The following is a 21,967-nucleotide window of genomic DNA, read 5'->3' as shown; positions in this document are numbered from 1 at the left end:
GGTGAAATTATAATTTCTGCTCGATTGCATTTCCATGACCTCTCATCCCCTCGACAGACGCCTTTTTATTTGCATTTTTAGATTTCTTCCAACGGAAGTCTCTATTGAAATAGGGGACCATTTCTTTGCCATTTTTTTTTCTTTTTAGTTTAATTCTCTGTTCGTTCTTTTTGCAAATTTTGATCGCCCTAAAATAAATTAACATTGCATCGTAATGATTTCGAACACGAATTGTGGATTGTAATCGTTAAGACGTTTCAATGATGTTCGTATTGGATGAATTTACTGCCACTTTTAACTGGGTCTTGCGTACGTTTGAGCACTACTGCCATTTTCCAAAAGATATCCACATATAGGAAGAAGAAAAGCCTGTCTATTATAGTGTATTATACGAAATAAAGTGTACATTACGATATTCGATCTCTTCCAAGTTTCCATTTAATCTATGCGGAAGACGTCCATTGAATTACCATATTACGCGCCCGCTTTGGACATTCGCCGAGTAAATAAAATAAAAAACAATCATTTTAATTATGTAAGTGTCCAATGTCTACGATGAACGTTTTAGTTTAATAGTTTCTTGTCGGTGCATAAAAGTGCCGTAAAATGGCACTTATGGTATATCAGTTTAATAATTGTTTAGGCGTTTCATTAATATTCTTAATAAAAAGTGGCTGAAGGCCAATTACAGTAAACAATAACTATAATTGGCAATTTTCAGTTTCTTTTATGAATATTTTAAACATTTGCGATTGTAAATTGAAGAATTTGTTTGTAGTTTATTTGTTTTTCAAGATTTTACTTATTTAATGTTTTAAATTTGTAAATCATCGCTCTTTTACAATTAATCGGTATCGGTAACGATGTTGTCTTCTTTCTTTTTAATTTTAGATTGTAATAATTTCATTTGAGTTAAAAACAAAAGTTTTTAAAATAAGGAAGATAATATCGTTACCGGTCGAGAAGATCGTGCGAAGCGCCTCATAGCGTGAAATATACAAAGTATCGCCGGTATACTTCCGGTTCGTTTTTCTGACAAGTGGCTGATGGCTGCCTGACATTTCTCTTTTCATAATTTCAGTGAATTATGTCCGTGAATCACGTTATTCACTCTTCTAAATGAACCGATAATACATCCGTCATTCATTAAAATAGGCAGCGCGTCATAAAAACGCATTCACAATCCGGCAAATATATGTACAATAGGTAAGATCGACAAAATATCATTTTATCAGGCGTGCCACCGGCTAAGGTTAGAATAATCCGAATTCCGGTACGCTTATCGTACAAAATTCCATTAACTTTAGCATTTTTTTAGGTTACGCAGCAGCTATCAGCAAAATGATAAAAACGGGAGAGGATAACCTAAGGCATCTTCACTATCAGCAAACAGTGTAAGCACTCATTAAAAAACTTACCTGTTTTGCAACTGTGCATTGCAAAAATTTTCATTGATAATTTTGATATATTTTTGCGTGTTGTTTTTCTTTCACGTAAATTATTGTAAACGATATGAAAATAAAAATTTGCAGCTATGGTTCCTCCTATACCTCTTTGCAATTTTCTTAAGTTTTTAGAAATAACAGAGTCATTTCATTGTATTTTATATTACTTCTTCTTAAGTGAGAAATTTATGTAAGATTTTATTAATCATTTTATACTTATAGAGAGTTTAATGGACAAGAGGATCAACATTCAGTAGAATTATATAGCAAATATGTTACCATTATTCCCTCACCTGGGGGACACAACCATGGTAGTTCAAAGGTGAAGCTAAAAAATATTGTTGATTTTACATGGGAACATAATTTCTATGCAGGACAGTTACTGGCTGTTCATATGTCTGGAAAGTATTTAGCTTATGGAATAAAAGGTATCTAAATTTGAATTAGAATTATAAATATTTTATGATTTTAAAATGTACTACCTTGAAATTATTTATGTAGTTAGTAATGGAGGAGGTATGGTAAGAGTTGTATACAAGGAATTGGAACAAAGAGCACTATTGAGAGGAATGAGAGCAGCAATACAAGACTTGGCTTTTGCGCATATTTCAAATGCCATTTTAGCATGTGTTGACTATCTGGGAAACCTTTTTATACATACCATTGAATCAACACCATCTGAACTTTTGTGTAGTTTATTGTTGCAAGTAGATGCAGAAGATATAACTGGTACCAGTCATCGTGTGATATGGTGTCCGTATATTCCTGAAGATGTACCATCTGACGGAGATGATGTTTCAAAACTTTTAATTCTAACCCGTGGTTCCAAAGTAGAGTTGTGGTCAGTTAATACCGTTACATCCAGATTCAGAGCAATAGAGGTGAATGGTGTACCTTACTTACAGATTATAAAATCCATATAAAATGAACAAAATATCAAACTATTTGAATGATAGGCAACTGATCCAGCTGTAAAGGAAAATGGAGGCATGCTGGAAATTGATCAGCATTCTGATACAATCATCGAAGCAACTTTAAGTCCAGATGGCACAGCTTTAGCCACAGCTAGTTTTGATGGAGAGGTGAAGTTCTTTCAAGTTTACTTACATACCAATTCTCATGGTAATCAATCGCAACCCCAATGTTTGCATCAATGGAGGCCGCACGATGGACGACCTATCTCTTGTTTATTTTTCCTAGATGACCATAAAACGTACCAACCTGAGTAAGAAACCTTATAAAAAAAATACTATTGAATCCCTTTTACCGTCAAAGTAAATTAATCATAATTTTTTCACTTTTGTTTTATAGTGTTCAGTTTTGGCGGTTTGCTGTAACTGGATGTGACAATAATACAGAATTAAAAATCTGGTCTTGTGAATTATGGTCTTGTTTGCAAACCATCAAATTTGCTCCGACACCTTCTACTGGCAAACTACCAATATTGAAAGCAGGCTTAGATCTTAGTGCTGGTTACCTTCTTTTATCAGATATATACAATAAAGTTCTCTACATATTAAGTCTTACAAAAGATAGCGGAGAGGCGTTGGCATCTGTAAGTACAATATCAGAGTTCCTTCTTCCGTACCCGATATTGAGTTTTGGAATTGTCGACGCTGGTTTGCGTAAAATACGTCCTACCGGTGAATCGTTAGAAGATTTATGTCCCGGCGAGGAAGAGATCGAGGAACAACTTGTTATCCGAATGTACCTAGTCCAACCAAAGTCATTACAAGAGTGTCATATTGCTTTTAAACCTGCCTCACAAGTGAGTGGTAACTGCCTCATGGACACGCTGACTCACGCTGATTCATTGGACTATAGCGAAGAATTACCAGATATTGGAACCGTTAATCACAATGGAATTTCAGGAGAAAATTGTGAAGAAGATCGTTCGCTATCAGCTACGATTGAAGCGGCAACAAATCATACTGCTGGTTTGAATCTAATGACACCCGATGCGTTTAGTTCACCCGCTAAAAAAGAGAACAATGAATTAGATTCACGTCCTAACAGTCCTGACTTTGGCAAAGTGTTATCGGTTAGTCCGTCTCTTGCGCAAGCAGTGCAAGCTCTAAATGCAACAGATCCTCCATTAGCTACAAGCGAATTAGAAGAACAAGCCCCTGCTAGCAGTGGTAGTAGCCCGTCCAGGGAGGTAAGAGAAATCCTATCGCTTACAAAACCGGACGAAGAACCGGAAACTGAAAGTAAACCGGAAGCTACCAATACCGCTGATGAAGATTGGCCTAATCTTCCAATGGTACTGTTAAAAGACGTAAGTAGGCATACGATGCAAGAGACTGATGGATTCACGAACGAAGAGGAGAAAAGAAAAAAATTAAAAGACGAATCAAAATCGACGACGCATACCGAAAGAGATGCTGAAAATAATTGGCAAACAACAAATGACTTGAATGCGCTCGAACTGATAAATAAATTAGAATCTATTTTGGAAACGATTCAAGATCAGCGACAAGAACTGAGAGAATTACGCGCTGAAGTAACTAGACTGAGGCAAGAAACACCAATTTCGACACGAGTTGAATCTGCTTTAGCAAGAGCTTCTCAACAGCAGAACGCAACGTTAGAACAAACGTTATACGGTCAAATGGCTCGACAACACGAGTTCCTTAATACGCTTGAAACAACGATTAAAGATAAAATTGAAACCACCTTACCACGGGTCATCGAAAATACGGTAGAACCATTGAAACATCAACTGAGATTAGATGCAGATAGAATGGACGAACTTTTGAAAGAAAATTTGACAGAATTAATAAATAGTGCTCAGGTAAAAGATACGCTCGCTTTGACAGCTGCGAATGCAGCAAAACCAGCGTTAGATACAGCGTTTAAAGAAGCCTTTACGAATGTTCTTTTACCTGGCATGGAAAAAGCTTGTCAAACGATGTTTAAACAAGTTCAAGATGCCTTTATCAGGGGTACTCGCGAATGTAAGATAGGCTAATACCTTGTAAATAAAATCTCAATATGCGATTTTATATAAAACGTCCCTTTTTTCGTTTTATAGATCTTCAAAATGTTGAGGTAATTGCAAACAAACAATACCAACAACGAAATGAAAAGCAAAGCGAAGCATTATCTGCATTAGTTCGCGAAGAATTACAAACGGAATTGAACAGAGGTTTAAATGCTTTACATGATGGAACGATACGTACCATTCGTGATGCTATTAGAGATAATTTAAATCAACAACTGACTGAAATTTCGAATGCACGGTAAGTGCATGTAAATAAAATGTATAAAACTGATAATAAATAAAATTAATTTGATTTATAGTTCACGTGCTACAACACCTGCTATACCAGTACCTGCAGTTGCCGATGCTCAGGCTCGAGTTATGTCTCTGCTTCAAAGAGGACAGTTAAACGCTGCCTTTCAACAAGCCTTAAGTGCTAGTGACTTAGGTTTGGTAGTGCTAGTTTGTGAAAGAACGGAACCCGCAAGAGTATTTTCTTGTCCCGTAGGGCAAGGCCAGGGTTCAAGGTGTATTTTACCGCAACCTGTAATTCTTTCACTTGTACAGCAATTATCAGCAGATTTAGGACATCGTACAGAGCTTAAGCATAGGTAATTAAGAACTCTCTGAAAATGTATAACTATATTTAACAATCTGTTTCGTTATTCAATTTTTCAACAGGTGGCTTGAAGAGGCAATATTAAATTTAGATCCCACTGATCCGGTAACACGAGAGCATATGGGTACTGTATTAATAACTTTACAAAATCAATTAACCGCTTTTATAGCGGCTAATCCAAATCATAGTTCTATTCGACGTATGAAAATGTTAACTATGGCTGCACGCGCACTTTTAAACCAACATCCTTGATGTCAAATACGTATGGAATAGAAAGAACACATTGATTAAATAACGTCAGATTTTATATTCGTTTTGTTTAAAAGATAATTTAGTTTCAAGAAAATATTGACCCTGTCTACATGTTAAGACTGGCAGTAATTCTCATATATGAAAATAGTGCTTATTTATCATTAACAGTTTTACTTTATTTATCGAAATTCACTCTCATGACTTGATATTATTATATTTTGATATTTTTTTTTTTTCTTTTTTAAGTTGAATTCATACAACATTCTTACATACAAAACAAATATTACATGGAATTTTCATGTGTAAATTAGTGTTTAAAGTACACTTTCTTCATTCTTCTAAATGCTGACTTTGTATTAAAGAATCTATTAATGGTGCATTTTATGACATATTGTATGATACACATTAAACTTTTCATACGCATGAAGATGAAGTAGTACTAAAATTTTAATTAGAGCTTCCAATCTTAATTTGTAAGCTTTAATGACTCCTTTAAGAGAGATATCTCTCCTAAATTTTGTGTTTCAGTACTGTGAGTATATTTTGAAGTATTTCTCTCCAATGTTATTTTATTTTACCTCTAGCTGAAACATAGTTTTACTTATCCTGGTATATCTTTAACTGTAATGTAATAAAGCAAGATACTCTATATTTCTTACTATGAAAAAATAAATACTTTAAAATTAATAATAAGTTGTATGTCAAATTTTATGATGTGCATAGTACTAAGTTCCAAGTTTTTTATGTACCTAATTTATATGTATAGTACTATGCCTGGACATATTTTGATTAAGATTTATCCTTTGTTTAAGTATTACTTTATGTCGTATGATACATGCATATTTACAAAAAGGATGTAAATAATACGAAGTTTACACGCACTTATGTTCATTTTATGTTTCGATATACAGAAAGTTTTAAAGTTCCTAATTCCAAATTTACGACGTGTTCATTATATGACTAGATGTTGTAGTGATAATGTAATATATTTAAAGAACATTGTATGTCTCCCTTAGGAAGTGATTCCATTTACTTATTTTTCGTACTTTGTTAAATAAATATAATTGATTCTATTTTAAATAATGAGTATTTTCATAATGTAAAGAAATATGAAAGGTAAAATATTTCGAAATATGGTAATTTGAATAAGTATACACGTTTTTTCGTAGTAAACATCGTATAAAAATTTTGTAAACAATTTTATAATGAACATTTCGTAAATATAAAAGCATTAACACATTTTCTGATATTTAGGGATAAGCTTATATAAGTATACCATAATACAATTACTTTAATTTTACGAATTGAGAACAGACAATTGTATTATAAATAAAAATAAGATTTATTTGCATAAATTTCAATATTTGGTTTATATACAAAGATTTTTAAAACATATATGTTAATTATGAGAACATATATGTTTTTCAATTTGCTTATTTTTTTATTTCAGCTACTAATACTTCTTTAATATGTGGTGCTATTTTCTTTTTCTTTCTTTTCTGAACTTTATTAGATTGTTTTGCTGTAATGTTTCTCACAGTCTCTGTCTGTGGTTTCTTTTTCTTCTTTAAACAACTAAGTGGATTTGGCCCACCTTTCCTCTTTTTCTTCTTTAATCTTATTTCTGTTTGTTCTGTCATACCAGCTGCTTCTTTTAATGTTTTGATATTATCTTTCTCCCACGCAGTCATTCCTAACTCTTTATGACTTTTTTCTGCATATTCACGATTTGCTTGTGAAGGTGCTTCTAAAGTTGGTGCTTTACCATGTAGATATAGTATGGGAACACCTGGAACTTTTCTCAAAATATCTTGGAGTTCTCTATCTTGAGTAGCTACAATGTACCTATGATACATTAAAATAATATAAATTATATCCTTCTGGTATTTACTTGTACTTAAATAATGAGTGCTTCCATACCTAGATTCATTGTTTCTTTTAACCATTGTTTGTAAACATTTTATACCAGTTATTGGATTCTTTTCATGTCCACATTTATGTATTGGATATTGTTTCACTATCTGCATAGCACCGCTAACTGCCTTTGAAAAGGAGCCTAGCTTCTCTGTTTCCAAAATGATACATGGTGTAGTTAATAGTTTCATTTCAGATTGAAAATACTTTGATAACTGGTCTTGTATGTTAAATTTATTCTAAAAAAAGGGTACAAAAAGGTATCAATGCAACAAATAACTCTTTCGTATATTCCATCATTAATTATTCATATTATATATTTAAATAAAATAGCTTAAACAAACCTCCAGAGCAGCAAATGCAAATGTCCCATCAATAAGAACTTGAAACGGTGGTCTAAACTTGAAATTGTTAATGAAAAAGCCTAAATGTCTTCTTGCTTTCTTTTGTCGAGCTGTTTTCATATTCCTTTTGTTCTATACTACAGGAAATTTAAAATTATTTGAAAAGTTTTGTTACGCTTTGCGCAGCGAAAGGATAACCTTTATATGTATATTCCTAGTTAAAATTGTTGGAATATTAAATATCTTTATAGGTATTAGTTACCACTTAAGTTTTACATGTTGTATGAAAAACATACTACTTTGACTTTATATTATTTGCTAATAAAAACTAATTTTATGTTTACAAGTAATTTAAAACTTATCTAGTAATTCAAGAACAACGAAAAATGTTCTAGAGAAAAGGTATGATTCTTGTCTTCAGATTTTCAGAATGACCGACGAGCGGCAACTATTTGTTTATATTTTGTATATTGCAAATAAGATTGTATAAAGTATAAAAATTTAAAAGAAAAAATTCGTGACGAAAACAGTATGTTGAATGTGACTGGTTGAAATTTCATTCAAATCTTAGTTTAACACACCGATGGAAATATACATATATCCTTTAGCGGTTATTCAAACTCATTGTCGTTTTTATTAATTGTTGACAAAACATCAATAATATGTACCTGTTATTCATATCTTAAATAATTGTTGAAATTATGTATTTTTAATGATTTTGGTCATTTGACATCTTTCTTATGGTGGGATCTTTGAAATCTTCCGAATATAACCAAGGTGTAATTTCAAAAAGATGAAACGTTTAAAAAGTGAATTGATTAATGCTACAATTGAATCATATTTGAAACGACGTCATTATCAGGCAGGTTACGTCCTTATTTTTATTCAACACATTTCATTGTAATTAAAATAAAATATATAAATATGACATAACCTTTATTTAACTTTTAAATATTAATTACAGACTAGCGACATTTTCTGCAGAGGCAATCAGGTACATTGCCGAACTAGTGATGAGATGACTTTGAATGCTACTGCTGCTTGTGCTACATCTCAAGATAACTCTATTATTTTCAGTGCCATTAGCATCGATGTTGCTGCTGCAGATCAAGCGTATCAACGGTATATCTACTAATTCTTGTTATATTTCTTTACTGTTACTGTAATATAATGTATACTGTTACTTCCATTAATTTGTTTTTTGGAAATGATGTGTTTTTCCAGATTAAAGATGTGGGTAAATATTATACTCGATGATAAGTTGAAAATGGAATTAAAAGGGCTTTTATACCCTATATTTTGTCACTTGTATCTAGAGATGCTACATGCTGGTAACAGACAAGCAGCAATTCAGTTTTTGAAATCTCATCAAAATGAATTCATTAGTGAAACAGAAAAAGACTTCTTAGAAGAATTATCCAGTGTATTTTCAGTGCAGGATATTGAGTTGAGACCTTTGGTAAATTCATTTAGAACTAGGAAGTACAAAGTGGATATGTCAGATGTTGCTCATTTATGTCTTCAACAATTTCTTTCAAAACACGGACACATTATATTAATGCAGGTAATAAGGAAGAGTTAGCCTTGTTACAGAAGCACATGAATGTCTTAATTTAGGTTCATAACATAAAATTTTCTTTTATTTAGATTATAAACACGCATGTGACAATAATTAAGAAAATGGAGGTACTTGAAACGGATACAGACGGATGCGATGAAACGAGTTCGCGTTGTGAAACAGGAATTAATGGATATGTAGAGCAACCATCAGGTACTGGAGCTGACCGTGAAATGAGAGAATTGCAAGAAGCAATAAGATTAATACGAAATAATGCGCATCAACCACTACGAATATTTGCAGTGAATAACGCTATTGAAAAGTAATTTGAAAATAAATTATATGTAGTGAAAAATTGGGGAATAATAGGAATTATATGAAACATTTATCCTTACAGTGCAAGTAGTGGTGTAATCCCACCAAGTATGGATAAATTAGCAGTAGGATTTAGTACTACAGAAATTAGATTATGGGGTATAAATGAAACAGTATTAATTAAGCCAAAGTACGAAGAACCTTCCTTTTCGTTTGCTTCCGATAGTCCATTTTTAGATAAATATTATGAAACAACTGACGGAACGTAAGTTTTTATAATCTTGTAAATAACTTTCTAAGATAAATAACAGGTAGAATATAAGATTGTATATTTCAAGGACTGAAGGAGGGGCAGTGATACTTAGAGGACATACCGATATTGTTCACGATTTAAGGTTTATTCCAGAATCAGAAATTTTACTTTCCGTATCTAGTGATAAGGATATGAGGGCATGGAGACTTAACGATTACACATGCGCCGCAATTTACAGGTATATCCATATAAATTTTATCTCAATACTGTTTAATGTAAAACTATTATCATTCAGAAATTTTGTTACAGTGGTCACAATTATCCTATATGGTGCATGGACCTTAGTGTATTCAATCTGTATGTAGCAACAGGTTCTCATGACAGAACTGCGAAATTATGGTCTTTAGATAGAATATTTCCATTGCGTATATTTGCTGGTCACTTTTTAGATATAAATGTATGTATTGTAACAGAAATAAACATATTATGCACTTTTGAACATACAGACACTTAAGGATGATATTTTACATATTTCTTTGAGATCTTCTACTGATATCTATTTTCTAATTATTTTTTGATTTCATATAGTTTCATAACGTGTTTTCTCATAGTGTGTAAAATTTCATCCAAACGCGAGGTATTTGGCAACTGGATCGGCCGATAAGACCGTGAGGTTGTGGGATAAAGACGATGGAAATTTATTAAGGGTATACATTGGGCCACAGTCGACAATTTACAGTTTAGCTTTTAGTCCAGATGGAAAGTATTTGGCAGCTGCTGGTATGATAATTTGCCTTAATGTTCAGTTAATACGAGTAACATAATGATGTAATACTGATTATAGCTTTATTTCTTTAGGCGATGACAAATCTATTTTTGTTTGGGATTTGGCGACTAACGCATTGTTAACTGAGCTTAAAGGCCACGAAGATACAGTTATGAATTTAGATTGGAGTTTTGATGGACAGTATATTGCTAGTGGAAGTCTGGATGGCACTATTCGTTTATGGCCTACGCATGACCACATTAAGACTGTTAATAGGTAATTCTTACATTTATAACTTCGATATGCCATTAATATGGAATTGTATTTGAATGTTATTTCATTATTTTTCAGTAACTCATCAAATCTAGTACCTGAAACAGAATCACCACAAATATACTCAACCTACTGCTCAAGTATTCTTTCATTACGTTATTATAATAAAAATAATTCGCTCGTTTGTATCGGGACAGTGGATAATTTGTAATATATAAAAAATAAAAGATTAAACGCGATATATTTATAAATCAGATTGTTTATTATAGCATGTTTTGGTAAATAACATTACACTTGGATGAACTATTTAATACTGTAACACCATAACAAAGAAACACTAATTTTCCACTTTTCCTATTGAAACTTTACAGTGTATTACAAAGTTAGGACAGTCTGCCACATACATCAACACGAAGTAATCTGTCTTGCATAATATCCTAGAACGAAGACCAACAGGGACCATATCATTAGCCCCCATGTTTCAAAATTTCTAGGTAATAGTTCGCCCATCTGTATGCTGAAACAGGAAGTTTAATAAGTATTAAAGACCCTTTTGTAACTTTTTTTTTATATTCACATAGTTGTTCAAACTAATTACCATAATGTTAATTGTTCCTCAACAGTTTTGGTCACATCGGATTCTACGAATGAATTCTGTTTATTAATCATTCGATCTTCAGCCTCTACATCAGTAATAATGTTACAATTGATGGTATCGGTGATATCGCTTTGGTCATTTCTTAAAAGATTATTATTCTCTTCCGCAGAATTTCTCCTTGACTCGGTTTGCTCAGAAATGTCTCGTAATTCAGCAACACTGTTTGAACTGCTGCAATTCAGAATAAATTTATTTATTCTTCATTTCATTCTAAGTATATCTTTCGTTATAAAGATTTTAAAAAAATACTACGAACTCTGTTCGATTTAATTTTTCACTCTCCCAGCTTTGCGTTTCAGAGCATAACGATGGTCTTCTTAAGGTCATTCTTCCGGAAACCGAATTGCGTTGCCGTGGACCTTCCTGAATACAAGACGAGTCAAAAATAACGCATTAATATTTAAACCATTACTTTGAATAAAAGTTTTTAATATTGAGAGAAAAAAAATGGATAGATAAAAGATATTGCCTTTGTCATATCTTGCGAAGATAGTGGTCGCGAAATTGTTGCAATGCTTGCTCTTCTTCTAGCTATCTGTAAACAAACATAATCAAGAAGAAGTTATTGCTATCTGTATGCATTTCCTGATATATTATGTTAATATTTGAACCATTGTTCTGTTATTAAATGGTACTCCGTTCCTGTATCTTATTTTGGGTAGATCATCACCAACTTCTCCTGAATTCTCTTCTATTACAATATTATTCTTCAACAAGATTCTCCTAAAAAATATTACATATTAACAGATTTTATTTTATTTTCTTTTTCAGTATTACAATAGAAGACATTGCAAACTTGTACTTATGCAAAATCTTACTTGGTCTCCATAATTTCTGCAGCCAGATTTTCGCATCTAGTGCGCAGTATCTGAAGATACTTATCAGCTATAAAAACTGCTCTAGAGATTCTGTGCTCTTGGTACACAGCCCCAAGTGTCTCAGCAGCACAAGATACCCCATGAGCGCATCGTGCAACTGTGTCTAACCGACGACGGACCTTTTCAACCCTGTCTATCGAGTCCCTATCTGTACATAGTGGCGATAGTTCCTGTGATCAGAAATCCATAATCAATATCGATCAAGTGATTGTTAATAGAAGAAAAATGAATATACATGCCTGTATATCTTCTTGCATCTTCTGTATCTCATCCGTGAAATTTCTTTCGGATTGATCCCGTTGACGAAGCGACAGTGCCATTCTTCGATGCAAGGTGATCCTATCAGTACTAAGTCCTATCGAAAACGCGATATATTTAAGCTGCAATTAAAAAAGATCCACGTTTAGAATTCAAGCTTTGTATGAAAGAAAATAACGTGCTACATTTCCTGTAACTTACTTCGAGCTCGTTTTCCGACAAACTTTCCCTGGAAATAGAATAAGAAATTTGAGTAATTGAAATTTTCATTTGATCCTAATTAATGTGTTTACCTGTACAGACTGTCGGCGTCTTTCAAGTTGGACAATCCCATTATCCGTAACCTGCCGTCGGTGAAACTTGGAAAAGCTGAAAATTCTTCTTTCTCATCGAACAATTCTTGCCTGATGCATCTGCAGTGTCGTCTTGCACGGTGATATCGTTCGCTGTCGCCCTCGGATAAGGATCTTCTCACAGCGAAGAATCTCTAGCGTCGAAAGGAACGCACGAAATTTGAGGGGATAATTTTTTCTTAAATACACAGTATATCATCGGTATTCGGTCTCTATAAATATCTCATTACGCGATCTAAAAGAAAACGAAAGGAAAATTTTCCCCGATGCCTTCTAATGCTTTATGTCCAATTTCCCCGATGGTATATATATATATATTCTGGACGGTTTCTTCAAGCTTTCAGAGAAAATATTATTTTTCCTATCGGACGGAATAGATCGCCAGATGTAGTCGAAGGCGTGTGGCACGGTAACGATTCAAGGTACGTATAACATTTAGAATGTCTGACAATATTGGAAGGTTTGCATCGCAAACACCAATACATTTATCATTTCCTTTTTTCTTAGATAAGATTAACTTTAGAAGCGGAAACTGTTAATATGCAAGCCCGAGGATCGACTGTCACGGATCAAAGTATGTTCAACGAGCATCAGTGGAATTGAGATTTCATAACTAATCACTGGACTACCACTTGCACAAATCAAGATTAATCTAAAAGAAGAGGATTACGGCCTTGGTATGCAAAATATAAAAATAAACCTTCCAATCGATCCAATTTTTTGTTTGAAAAATTCATTAGTGATTGATGCTATATTGAAATTAAAAAAATTGGATTAATTAGAGGTATACAAATTGCTATAACAAAACTGTAACACTTTTCTTTTCGGTTTTGATTCATTTTAAGGATAGATATGATGTATTTGAAGGATTACCAACTTGTCGCTTCGCTCGTTTCGTGTCAATCTCTTCAAGATCCTCCGTTTTCTCGGTATTCCGATCATCGATCGAATCCGGTTCCCCGGTGGGTTCACCAATTGAAAAACAGGCCGAGGTGTGCGAGAGGATGCTGCTCTTCTTCGATCTTGATCCCTCGTTTTTGTCATCGTTTCGCGTTGAAGCCGCTTGCATGCTGCTTCTTGTTCCGATCGAATCGTCCTCGCTATCCGAACCGTTCGAGCTATCCTCGTGACTCGACATTTCGGCATCGACTGATGTATATTTTCCGAGACGACCAGCACTCGACGCGTTCACAAACGAGCGGGGATATTCCGAATCTTTGATCTTAACCAGATCTGCGAACCATAGGATAGATCTCCAACAAATATACATTTTATTGTATTTTTAGGTTTTTACAAACTCTGTGCTTCGACGAATTTACCGGTGTTGCTCCAGCGAGGCCGGGCTGGATGCGTTTCCGGTGGATTTTCAAGGACAGGATTGATCGCCGAGGAGATTCGCTCATCGTTATCTTGTTTCTTCTTCGATTGGACGTCGGTCGAAGGACGACAATCGGAAGAATCGATCGCGACACTATCAACGGTGCTCTGGTAAGAAGAAAATTATCATTAAGAGGAGAAAAAAGGAAATTATTTTTAACTCTTAACGGTCCAACGATCGTGGCTAATTATAAACCTCCAGGAGAATGATGAATGTGGACTGTTACTTAATCAGTCATCGTTAGGAATGATTATAGAAATTGAAACGAAACTTAGATTTATAGTTTGATATTTCCGGTAAATTCCTTAAATTTGAGAGGATACATTTATTAAAATGTATCGCACAGAATTTCATCTTTACTAGATGATTCAATTTCTGGAATCATCCCATGAGATCTCTTCTTCATCGTCTACGGAGTATCTTGAAGGAAAATATTTTCGGTGCAGCAAACGTTTCAAACGAAAACAATTTGTTTCATTACCATATCAAAGTTCCGAATTTATCATGAAAATAAGGTCTCGACGAAAATATACAGGGTATTTGACAACAGGTGGGAGATTTTTTAAGGGGTGATTCTAGGGATCAAAATAAGACGAAAATTAAGAATGTCGAAATAGCGTTTGCGGCTTTGTATTTCAGTAATTAACGTTTAATTACTGAATTACAATTAAATGTTAATTACTGGAAAACAAAGCCGCAAACGCTATTTCATCATTCCTGATTTTCTTCTTATTTTGATCCCTAGAATCACCCCTTAAAAAATCTCCTACCTATTGTCGAGCACCCTGTATATAATCAAGATACTTATATCAGGCCGTTAAGAGTTATCAGAAAAATTTAAGCATCTCTTATACAGCTTACTTTAGATTTGCGATTTCCATTATTGTTCAATTTATGTTTCCCGATCGCAGTTTCGGTTATTACATTATAATTATTGACGATCGTGCCTTCTCTGACTTGGGGTAGTTTAAACGACGTCGAAGATGCGGATGGCGTAGAAATTTCATTATTATTCAAACATTTTTCACTGAGTCGATCAGGTGAAGAATTACTCAATCCTTTATCACTGTCCATTAATGAACGACAATTATCGATGAAAGCTTTCTTGTAAGAACTTGTTTGAGTGATTTCATTGTTCTCCGAATCTTGGCTCCTCTCGATCCGAACGGAGGGGCTGCTGGATGTTCGCCGAAATTCGATCGTTTCTGTTTCTTTATCCTGATCGCTCGGTGCGATCAAATCGAATGATCGATAAAATACCGAGAGCTTTCGTTTAGGAATTTTCGCTAGATCGTTACCATTAGAAGGGTAATTAGTCACTTTCAAATAAGCTGATGGCTTCTTCTCACTACCCGCTGCCTTTGTAGACTCATCCATTTGAGAATTCTCCTCCGTCGATCGTTATTCAAATTCTGGTAATAAAAAAATTTCTTCTCTTCAATTTTTATCTATCGCAATTGTCAAACAATTAGAATTAAGAGATGTTAGACTCGAACGCGCGAATTGGACTTGGACTAATCCTTAATTAGAACGTCTTTAACGCGAAACGACCGGATGAAGGATTATAATTCCGTTTCATGATCGTCATTCGAATCCGATTTACGAGCTGTGCAAGTTCACGATTACACCCACGCGAAAGCTGTAACACGGTTAACGTTTTTGCCGTTAAAGAAGATTATTACGTAACCCGTATCAATGCCAACGACATAATGTACCGACCCGTTTCAAATGAACCAGAACGTTTTAATTAATCGATGGTAGACAAGTTTTTCCTCGACTAGATAAACAATCTGCATACATTACCGAGAGCCGTTAATTAGAACTACCAGCAATGTACCCAATTTAGCGCGACGATCATATCATTGAAGCAATAAATTGCCCTGTCCTTGCTTCGGATAGTAAACGTTAACGGAACATTAAAACATCCAACACACGTCTCGGAAGTTCTACGCGTTAATTCGTTAAGACGGTAACGAACCATCCGACGGGTCTTAATTACAACGTCAAACATGCATTTGCTTCTATAAACAATGGTAATTTCTAAGCGAGATTTTTTCGCAGTTCTAACACTAGCTGGACGGATTTTCTTGGAATCTTCTATGTAAAACAACGACTTCCTTCGCTAAAACTGATACGCGAATTTGAATATTATCAAAGAAGGATTTTCAAGGAAAGTTTTACATCGATTCATGGTCTACTTTTGACCGTCACGTTAAAATAGAAAACTCATCCAATTATCAGTAAGGATGATTAAATATTTCTAAGTTTTCGCGGTTGTGAAGTTCGCGTGCTTGCCATTTAACTTGCTTACCGACACACTGGAAATACATTAATCCTTTAGCGCGATACCTTACATTATTGTTGTAACAAAAGTGTTATTCCATATTCTCATTCGCTTGTTAATGATTTGATTGCATTAACGCGTTGACCGTCACAGTAGAAAGGGATACGTGTAGTCAGACACATTTCTATTTAATCTCTTAGTACTCTACTTTGCGTTACTACTAGCACGCATCGCAGTCTGCAATTTCAACGACGTACAGAATTCTTTCTGAAATTACTGTATCTCTATTAAACAATGCTCTGAATAAAATCCGATACACTATATTTCGGCAACTCGATCAAGGCCTACGATCGTGTTACTTTCACTTCAACCTTTCTTAACAGCAAAACGAGGTATTTTTTTTCTAAGAATCTAATCACTCGAGGAATTTAAACGTTTCCGATAGATTGTATTTCGATGGAAAGAAAATCAATTATTCTTACCTATCATCCTTTTCGCAATGACGGTCTCGCGTACTCTTAAGCGCATCGTTATCCTTATCAATGGAGTTGGAGGTGCGGTGATCAATCGCGTTTCGCACGTTCGATTTCGATTATTATTTTCGATTCTGAAGGAAACTGCACGGATAGCAAGGAAGCTGTAAAATGAGAAAGAAGCAACGGAATACGACTGGCACGAACGCCGCGGGCAGACTGAATGCGAACGCGTGTAAAACTGCTCTCTTTCTCGCTCTCGTTCTCGTACCTCTCTCTTCCTCGTTTTTTAACCGATCTCTCTCTGTTCTTCTTTCCTTCATTTATTTATTTTTTTTCTTTATCTTTGTTTTCCTTCTGTTTCGCGATTCCTGCGAGTTTCAACCGCGAGTGAAATATTTTTGCCGAAACGAAATGTACTCGAGATGTATACGCGCATGCATATGTTAAGCGCACGCTTAGAGATTCACCGGGAATCGTGAAACGGTAGCCGTTCCGGAAAGTAAAAGGATCGTATGAAAAATAATAAATTGCCAGGAATTTTCTCGTTCTTGATACGAGTCGTATGATTTTCAATACATGTCGAGGGAACTTAGTTATTTTTATTCGGTTGCATCTTAAGGGAGATATTTAGGCCAATGTCGTCTACCGATGAAGCCTGGAATTCTATTTTTATGGAGAAACCCTGAGATGAATTATCGTAAAATTTGGCGAGTTTAACGACCAATGTTTCTCTTCTCGATATAAATTCAAGCCATTAAAAAAGAATGAAATATTTTTAAAGATCGAGTAGGTGGCCAAGTAAACAGGATTCTATGGAAAAATCACTTTTATAAAATACAAAAGAAACTACGAACAGGAAGGAAGTATTGGTAAAACCTTTTTACAGAGACTTGCCTTTTGTTACAGAAATAAATGCTTATCGTTCACGGTCATCCGAGGATGACCTGACTTCCATTCTGTTCGATGGATTTCCATTTTTTTCCTTTTTCAAACAGATTTAACAAAATATACAGAAACCGAATTTTTTCATCATTCTCATAAAACATCTAAAATCTATAATGATTTGTATAATTAGATAAGCGAGGCTCTTGAACTTCAATTGAAAATGCTTATTATACTAAACTTTGTTCAATATTGATTCATCGATCGCATCGAATACTGTTGAAACGTCGATCGAATGCCTATGAAATAATAATATTTAGTTTAATGATTACGTCAACGGCTATTATAAGAGCCTTGTAATTTTCTCTAACATAACATTATGTAAGAATTTCATTCGGACCGAGATTAACCACTGTCTAATTTGACGTTGATTCTCTGTCAATTATCTTAATTAATAGTAGAGCAGGATGGAATTAATGTCAATTACTAATTACTATCATTCTTATGTGCATAAAAAATTCATCGCGATTCTAATTTAAACATACACGTGCCTAAAATATTAAATCAAATATTTATTCAATATTATTTCAAATTTACATAAAATTGACTATATCTCAAACTAAACTATACTTACATCAATTTTCAAATTGATTTCATATTTCTTACAAGATTGAGAATATAACGCGTCAAAGGGTTAATAAGATAGTATGCAGAGTATACCGGACGGTACCATTTTACGTGGAATTAATATTTTTTTTCCCTTTTGCTTTTGTCTCGTCTTCTCAACAGAGAGATTATATCTCAAACTATACTTATATCAATTTTCAAATTGATTTCATATTTCTTACAAGATTGAGAATATAACGCGTCAAAGGGTTAATGAGATAGTATGCAGAGTATACCGGACGGTACCATTTTACGTGGAATTAATATTTTTTTTCCCTGTTGCTTTTGTCTCGTCTTCTAAACAGAGAGATTATAAGCGACGAGAGTGAATCTTTCTACGGTTCTTTCCCTTCTATCTGATTGGTCGCATCATTCTAGCTTGTTGACCGCCAGTTTAGTCTTGAACTGCACGCCACGCGGATTGCTTTATACCGCCCGCCTGTTTTCCTTACTCTGTTCGTCTCACCTTCGTCGTCTCTTTGAGATGTGCAACGCTCTTTTATCATTCATCCTCGTCAAATTCTCCATCGTTCTCATAGTGTCCGCGATAGAAGAAGATCTGTACGGTAAATAACTTGCTCTTCTTCTTAGAATTATCAATCTCCATCGAGATTCTGGACCCTCGGGTCTTATCCGAATCGACGATGGAAACGTTGTCTGTACATTTTTCTTACTTTTACTCGGGGACCTTATTTTCGCGAAACGACACGCGGAATTACGATTCTTTTGCGTGTGTCGCGGTTCATCCGCGAGTAACATCTCCTTCCTGCGAATTCGTTATTCCGCAAGCAGGATAAAATACGTATAATATACGTGAGTGACGTCATACGTGTAGCATAGCGATGAATTTCAGTTTCTTCCACGAATAATCTTGTCCGCGCAAAACGAGGCTCCGATTTGATTTTCTTTTTTCCCCCTTCTTTTGGTGCAAACACCGTTTGTTGAAGTGTAACACGTCTCTTTCTTATTGTTCCTGCAGAAGGCAGCCAGTGCACGTTGGAAAATGGTAACCCAGGAGTGTGCAAAAGATTACCCGATTGTTCGGTCAGAATGGCAGAAGTGGAGCTAGGGAGGAGGACCTCGGATTCCTCGGGAAGATGCGGTTTCGAGGATTTCACAGAGATCGTTTGTTGCCCCGTAAATATCACCGATAAAATAGCCCGTCGTCCAGCCGACGTTGGTACGTCATTTTTTTCTGTATAAATCAAAGATGCATCGTTCGATCGTTGATTACATCTCTGAATCATTATCTCTGCATAATCAATATCCCAAAGGCGGATCTACTCGAAGAATCTTTCTCTTTCTTATTCGAAGTTGAATACGGAAGTTTTGTATCCTCCGGCTATTTTTAAAGGAGCCGAAGATTAAAACGCTTGTAACGTGAAAATTTACAGTTATTTATGACATAATTGTCTTGCTCGTATGCCGTGTTAAAAAAGAATCACGCGCGTTCGAGAAATTATGATTGTACGTGTGTAAACAGCTGATTGGAGTCTGGCGATCGTCGTTATTAGCTGATCGTAAGGAAATTTATTTTAAAGTCTTTCGCAGATCCTTTTTTTTGTAATTTTAATACGAGGTATGGGAAACGTTCTTATTATTTTTAGGATAATTTCATATCATAACAATACATAATATTTTAATAAATTTAAATAAAATCAAAGCAAGAAATATTTTTTGATAATGTATGATAATCACATGATAAAAACTGCTCACATTTGCATGAGCGAATTTAAAATCCAAATGGTTGACCTTTCTTTTGGTATGTAGAACGTTTAAATATAAGGCACGCCTACGTTTTAATAATAAAAAAATACATGTCCTTTCGAGTTGTTTTCCTGACGATCGTTTAAAAGCTATCAATCATGTCAATGCATATCCTTCAAGTAGACTCGCGTCATGTTTATTTATCGAAGGAGATTTGCGAGTTTATTTTATTGCTTACTGCAACTTTCAGCCTGCCAACAATACGACATTAATATAACAATAGACAACAAGAAGCCAGACGATTTGTCTTTTCATATATTTGGAGGTATCCAAGCCCAGTCTGGCGAGTTTCCATATATGGTAGCACTTGGATACGAGAACGATAATCTGGAAGAAGATCCGTCACCCATCAGATATAGTTGCGGAGGTAGTTTAATATCCTCTCAACACGTGCTAACTGCTGCACATTGCGTTAACAATGTGAACGAAAAAGTACCTGTCGAAGTAGGTTTCATTATGATACATTTACTTTACTGCAATTTTTCCTGTGGCCCACCTATCAAGGATCAATTTTTATAAATAAATTAACACAAGTATATTATTGCAGATACGACTGGGAAGCGAAGACATAAAAAGCTCAGCGACAAATGTGCAACGTATCCCCATCAGTGATATAATATCCCATCCAGAATACAAACGCAGTATGAATTATAACGACGTGGCTATTTTGAAGTTGAAGACCAGGGTACAAGTTTCGAATACGGTTAAACCTATCTGTCTCGAAACCAGATCCTTAGATTCCATGAGTATCACTTCGAGGACACCTTTGGTGGTGATCGGATGGGGAGCTACAAGTTTCGATACCGAGAATTCTGTTAAACTGATGAGAACTCCTAGTCTAAGGTATCGTGGTTAAAAATTTTAATAATATTTTTAATACGCTACATCTTCTTTTTTTTTTATGTTACAGCCTCGTGGACAGAGAAGAATGCGCCGAACAGTATACCGGATTCCTGAAATTACCTCGTGGCATCGACGAGAATTTGATCTGCGCTATGGATCCTAACAGTACCAGAAGAGCGGACGCTTGTCAAGGTGACAGCGGAGGGCCTTTATTAATGTTAACCGAGAAAGGGGACAGTGTGATAGGAATCACTGCTTTTGGACAAAGTTGTGGTAGTTCAGTTCCAGGTGTTTACACTGCGATACACTCTTACCTGGATTGGATCGAACAGCACGTATGGTTGAGCAGCGAACCGAAATCTTTAACCAAAACACAGATTACTTATATCGCTGTATGAGCGACGAATACTTACGTGAAAATGATTTCATTCGTTTCAATATAATACTCGATATAGTCTCGTTAGATTTCAGGTGTCTGGTAAGGATGGAGAGAAAACGAGATGGCAGTAAACATTAACAAAACCCTTTTTTATTTATTCACATTCTGTACAAATGTATTTTACATAATGTCGATAATATCTATCGTGCCAAATTAAATATCGGGCGGCAATGTGATTTTTTTTGGTTTTGGATAAGGATACAATTAATAAGAGCGTGGACGGTGTTAATTTGTTAACTTTTAATTAAAGCATTCTTAATTAACAGAAATAATAAAAAGCGTGAGTGCTCAGAGTTAACTGATTTTATAATACTTCCTGGTTTTATATTGAAAATAAAAATTTTAAGTTTGAACTTATAAATG

General features: G+C 34.7%; 5 protein-coding genes and 1 long non-coding RNA gene across 12 annotated transcripts; 4 read left to right on the top strand and 2 right to left on the bottom strand.

Moving 5' to 3' along the window:
- Nucleotides 1-1,032: 1,032 nt before the first annotated feature.
- LOC114871812 (enhancer of mRNA-decapping protein 4) lies at nucleotides 1,033-5,726 on the top strand. Of its 2 annotated transcripts, none has more exons than XM_029178258.2 (9): nucleotides 1,033-1,206; nucleotides 1,319-1,394; nucleotides 1,668-1,873; nucleotides 1,947-2,326; nucleotides 2,402-2,670; nucleotides 2,757-4,402; nucleotides 4,480-4,687; nucleotides 4,749-5,039; nucleotides 5,110-5,726. In XM_029178258.2, the coding sequence occupies exons 2-9, from the start codon at nucleotides 1,342-1,344 to the stop codon at nucleotides 5,297-5,299; spliced, it is 3,243 nt and encodes a 1,080-aa protein (XP_029034091.1). In that variant the 5' UTR covers nucleotides 1,033-1,206; nucleotides 1,319-1,341; the 3' UTR covers nucleotides 5,300-5,726. The 2 variants fall into 2 exon arrangements, with proteins under 2 accessions (XP_029034091.1, XP_046144516.1); XM_046288560.1 differs by having other exon boundaries at nucleotides 1,033-1,252.
- Nucleotides 5,727-6,052: 326 nt separating this feature from the next.
- On the bottom strand, nucleotides 6,053-7,687 carry LOC114871816 (rRNA-processing protein UTP23 homolog). Its single transcript, XM_029178268.2, has 3 exons — nucleotides 7,558-7,687; nucleotides 7,220-7,452; nucleotides 6,053-7,144 (listed from the first exon to the last, which is right to left on the bottom strand). The coding sequence occupies exons 1-3, from the start codon at nucleotides 7,675-7,677 to the stop codon at nucleotides 6,733-6,735; spliced, it is 765 nt and encodes a 254-aa protein (XP_029034101.2). The 5' UTR covers nucleotides 7,678-7,687; the 3' UTR covers nucleotides 6,053-6,732.
- Nucleotides 7,688-8,330: 643 nt separating this feature from the next.
- Nucleotides 8,331-10,973, top strand: LOC114871814 (TAF5-like RNA polymerase II p300/CBP-associated factor-associated factor 65 kDa subunit 5L). 4 transcript variants are annotated; one of them, XM_029178263.2, is made up of 10 exons: nucleotides 8,331-8,423; nucleotides 8,522-8,679; nucleotides 8,782-9,121; nucleotides 9,205-9,437; nucleotides 9,513-9,695; nucleotides 9,769-9,921; nucleotides 9,993-10,140; nucleotides 10,295-10,463; nucleotides 10,542-10,725; nucleotides 10,801-10,973. In XM_029178263.2, the coding sequence occupies exons 2-10, from the start codon at nucleotides 8,576-8,578 to the stop codon at nucleotides 10,931-10,933; spliced, it is 1,647 nt and encodes a 548-aa protein (XP_029034096.1). In that variant the 5' UTR covers nucleotides 8,331-8,423; nucleotides 8,522-8,575; the 3' UTR covers nucleotides 10,934-10,973. The 4 variants fall into 4 exon arrangements, with proteins under 4 accessions (XP_029034096.1, XP_029034095.1, XP_029034097.1 ...); XM_029178262.2 differs by having other exon boundaries at nucleotides 8,341-8,419; XM_029178264.2 differs by lacking the exon at nucleotides 8,331-8,423 and having other exon boundaries at nucleotides 8,596-8,679; nucleotides 8,782-8,790; nucleotides 8,874-9,121.
- On the bottom strand, nucleotides 10,964-17,247 carry LOC114871813. Of its 2 annotated transcripts, none has more exons than XM_029178261.2 (13): nucleotides 17,014-17,247; nucleotides 15,109-15,659; nucleotides 14,189-14,354; nucleotides 13,747-14,102; nucleotides 12,810-13,003; nucleotides 12,718-12,745; nucleotides 12,498-12,638; nucleotides 12,199-12,428; nucleotides 11,992-12,103; nucleotides 11,850-11,915; nucleotides 11,637-11,743; nucleotides 11,321-11,548; nucleotides 10,964-11,239 (listed from the first exon to the last, which is right to left on the bottom strand). In XM_029178261.2, the coding sequence occupies exons 2-13, from the start codon at nucleotides 15,622-15,624 to the stop codon at nucleotides 11,128-11,130; spliced, it is 2,256 nt and encodes a 751-aa protein (XP_029034094.1). In that variant the 5' UTR covers nucleotides 15,625-15,659; nucleotides 17,014-17,247; the 3' UTR covers nucleotides 10,964-11,127. The 2 variants fall into 2 exon arrangements, with proteins under 2 accessions (XP_029034094.1, XP_029034093.1); XM_029178260.2 differs by having other exon boundaries at nucleotides 11,321-11,551; nucleotides 17,014-17,246.
- Nucleotides 13,010-14,244, top strand: LOC114871817. Its single transcript, XR_006830049.1, has 3 exons — nucleotides 13,010-13,291; nucleotides 13,377-13,546; nucleotides 14,156-14,244. It is a non-coding gene; the product is annotated as an uncharacterized LOC114871817 (long non-coding RNA).
- Nucleotides 16,693-21,897, top strand: LOC114871815 (serine protease snake-like). 2 transcript variants are annotated; one of them, XM_029178267.2, is made up of 5 exons: nucleotides 16,693-16,923; nucleotides 19,535-19,735; nucleotides 20,513-20,766; nucleotides 20,870-21,165; nucleotides 21,233-21,897. In XM_029178267.2, exons 2-5 carry the CDS (start codon nucleotides 19,606-19,608, stop codon nucleotides 21,561-21,563), a joined length of 1,011 nt encoding a protein of 336 aa, XP_029034100.1. In that variant the 5' UTR covers nucleotides 16,693-16,923; nucleotides 19,535-19,605; the 3' UTR covers nucleotides 21,564-21,897. The 2 variants fall into 2 exon arrangements, with proteins under 2 accessions (XP_029034100.1, XP_029034099.1); XM_029178266.2 differs by lacking the exon at nucleotides 16,693-16,923 and adding an exon at nucleotides 18,936-19,121.
- Nucleotides 21,898-21,967: the final 70 nt, after the last annotated feature.

Source organism: Osmia bicornis, chromosome 13 (genome assembly GCF_907164935.1).
Source record: "Osmia bicornis bicornis chromosome 13, iOsmBic2.1, whole genome shotgun sequence".
Lineage (NCBI taxonomy): Eukaryota > Metazoa > Arthropoda > Insecta > Hymenoptera > Megachilidae > Osmia > Osmia bicornis.
Note: the sequence above shows the minus strand (reverse complement) of the source record. Positions and strands in the feature narration are given on the sequence as shown.

Excerpts from the sequence above, each read along its gene's own strand:
- LOC114871812 (XM_029178258.2), top strand. The coding sequence starts at position 1,342 with ATGATAAAAACGGGAGAGGATAACCTAAGGCATCTTCACTATCAGCAA. Across the intron at positions 2,671-2,756 it reads CATAAAACGTACCAACCTGA|TGTTCAGTTTTGGCGGTTTG; the intron begins GTAAGAAACCTT and ends TTTGTTTTATAG. Across the intron at positions 4,688-4,748 it reads ACTGAAATTTCGAATGCACG|TTCACGTGCTACAACACCTG; the intron begins GTAAGTGCATGT and ends TTTGATTTATAG.
- LOC114871816 (XM_029178268.2), bottom strand. The coding sequence starts at position 7,677 with ATGAAAACAGCTCGACAAAAGAAAGCAAGAAGACATTTAGGCTTTTTC. Across the intron at positions 7,453-7,557 it reads TTGCATTTGCTGCTCTGGAG|AATAAATTTAACATACAAGA; the intron begins GTTTGTTTAAGC and ends CCCTTTTTTTAG. Across the intron at positions 7,145-7,219 it reads AAAAGAAACAATGAATCTAG|GTACATTGTAGCTACTCAAG; the intron begins GTATGGAAGCAC and ends AATGTATCATAG.
- LOC114871814 (XM_029178262.2), top strand. The coding sequence starts at position 8,351 with ATGAAACGTTTAAAAAGTGAATTGATTAATGCTACAATTGAATCATAT. Across the intron at positions 8,680-8,781 it reads GCAGATCAAGCGTATCAACG|ATTAAAGATGTGGGTAAATA; the intron begins GTATATCTACTA and ends GTGTTTTTCCAG. Across the intron at positions 9,122-9,204 it reads GACACATTATATTAATGCAG|ATTATAAACACGCATGTGAC; the intron begins GTAATAAGGAAG and ends TCTTTTATTTAG.
- LOC114871813 (XM_029178260.2), bottom strand. The coding sequence starts at position 15,624 with ATGGATGAGTCTACAAAGGCAGCGGGTAGTGAGAAGAAGCCATCAGCT. Across the intron at positions 12,746-12,809 it reads GACGCCGACAGTCTGTACAG|GGAAAGTTTGTCGGAAAACG; the intron begins GTAAACACATTA and ends TTCTATTTCCAG. Across the intron at positions 12,104-12,198 it reads GCAGAAATTATGGAGACCAA|GAGAATCTTGTTGAAGAATA; the intron begins GTAAGATTTTGC and ends AATATTTTTTAG.
- LOC114871815 (XM_029178266.2), top strand. The coding sequence starts at position 19,040 with ATGTGCAACGCTCTTTTATCATTCATCCTCGTCAAATTCTCCATCGTT. Across the intron at positions 19,736-20,512 it reads CCGTCGTCCAGCCGACGTTG|CCTGCCAACAATACGACATT; the intron begins GTACGTCATTTT and ends TGCAACTTTCAG. Across the intron at positions 20,767-20,869 it reads ACGAAAAAGTACCTGTCGAA|ATACGACTGGGAAGCGAAGA; the intron begins GTAGGTTTCATT and ends ATATTATTGCAG.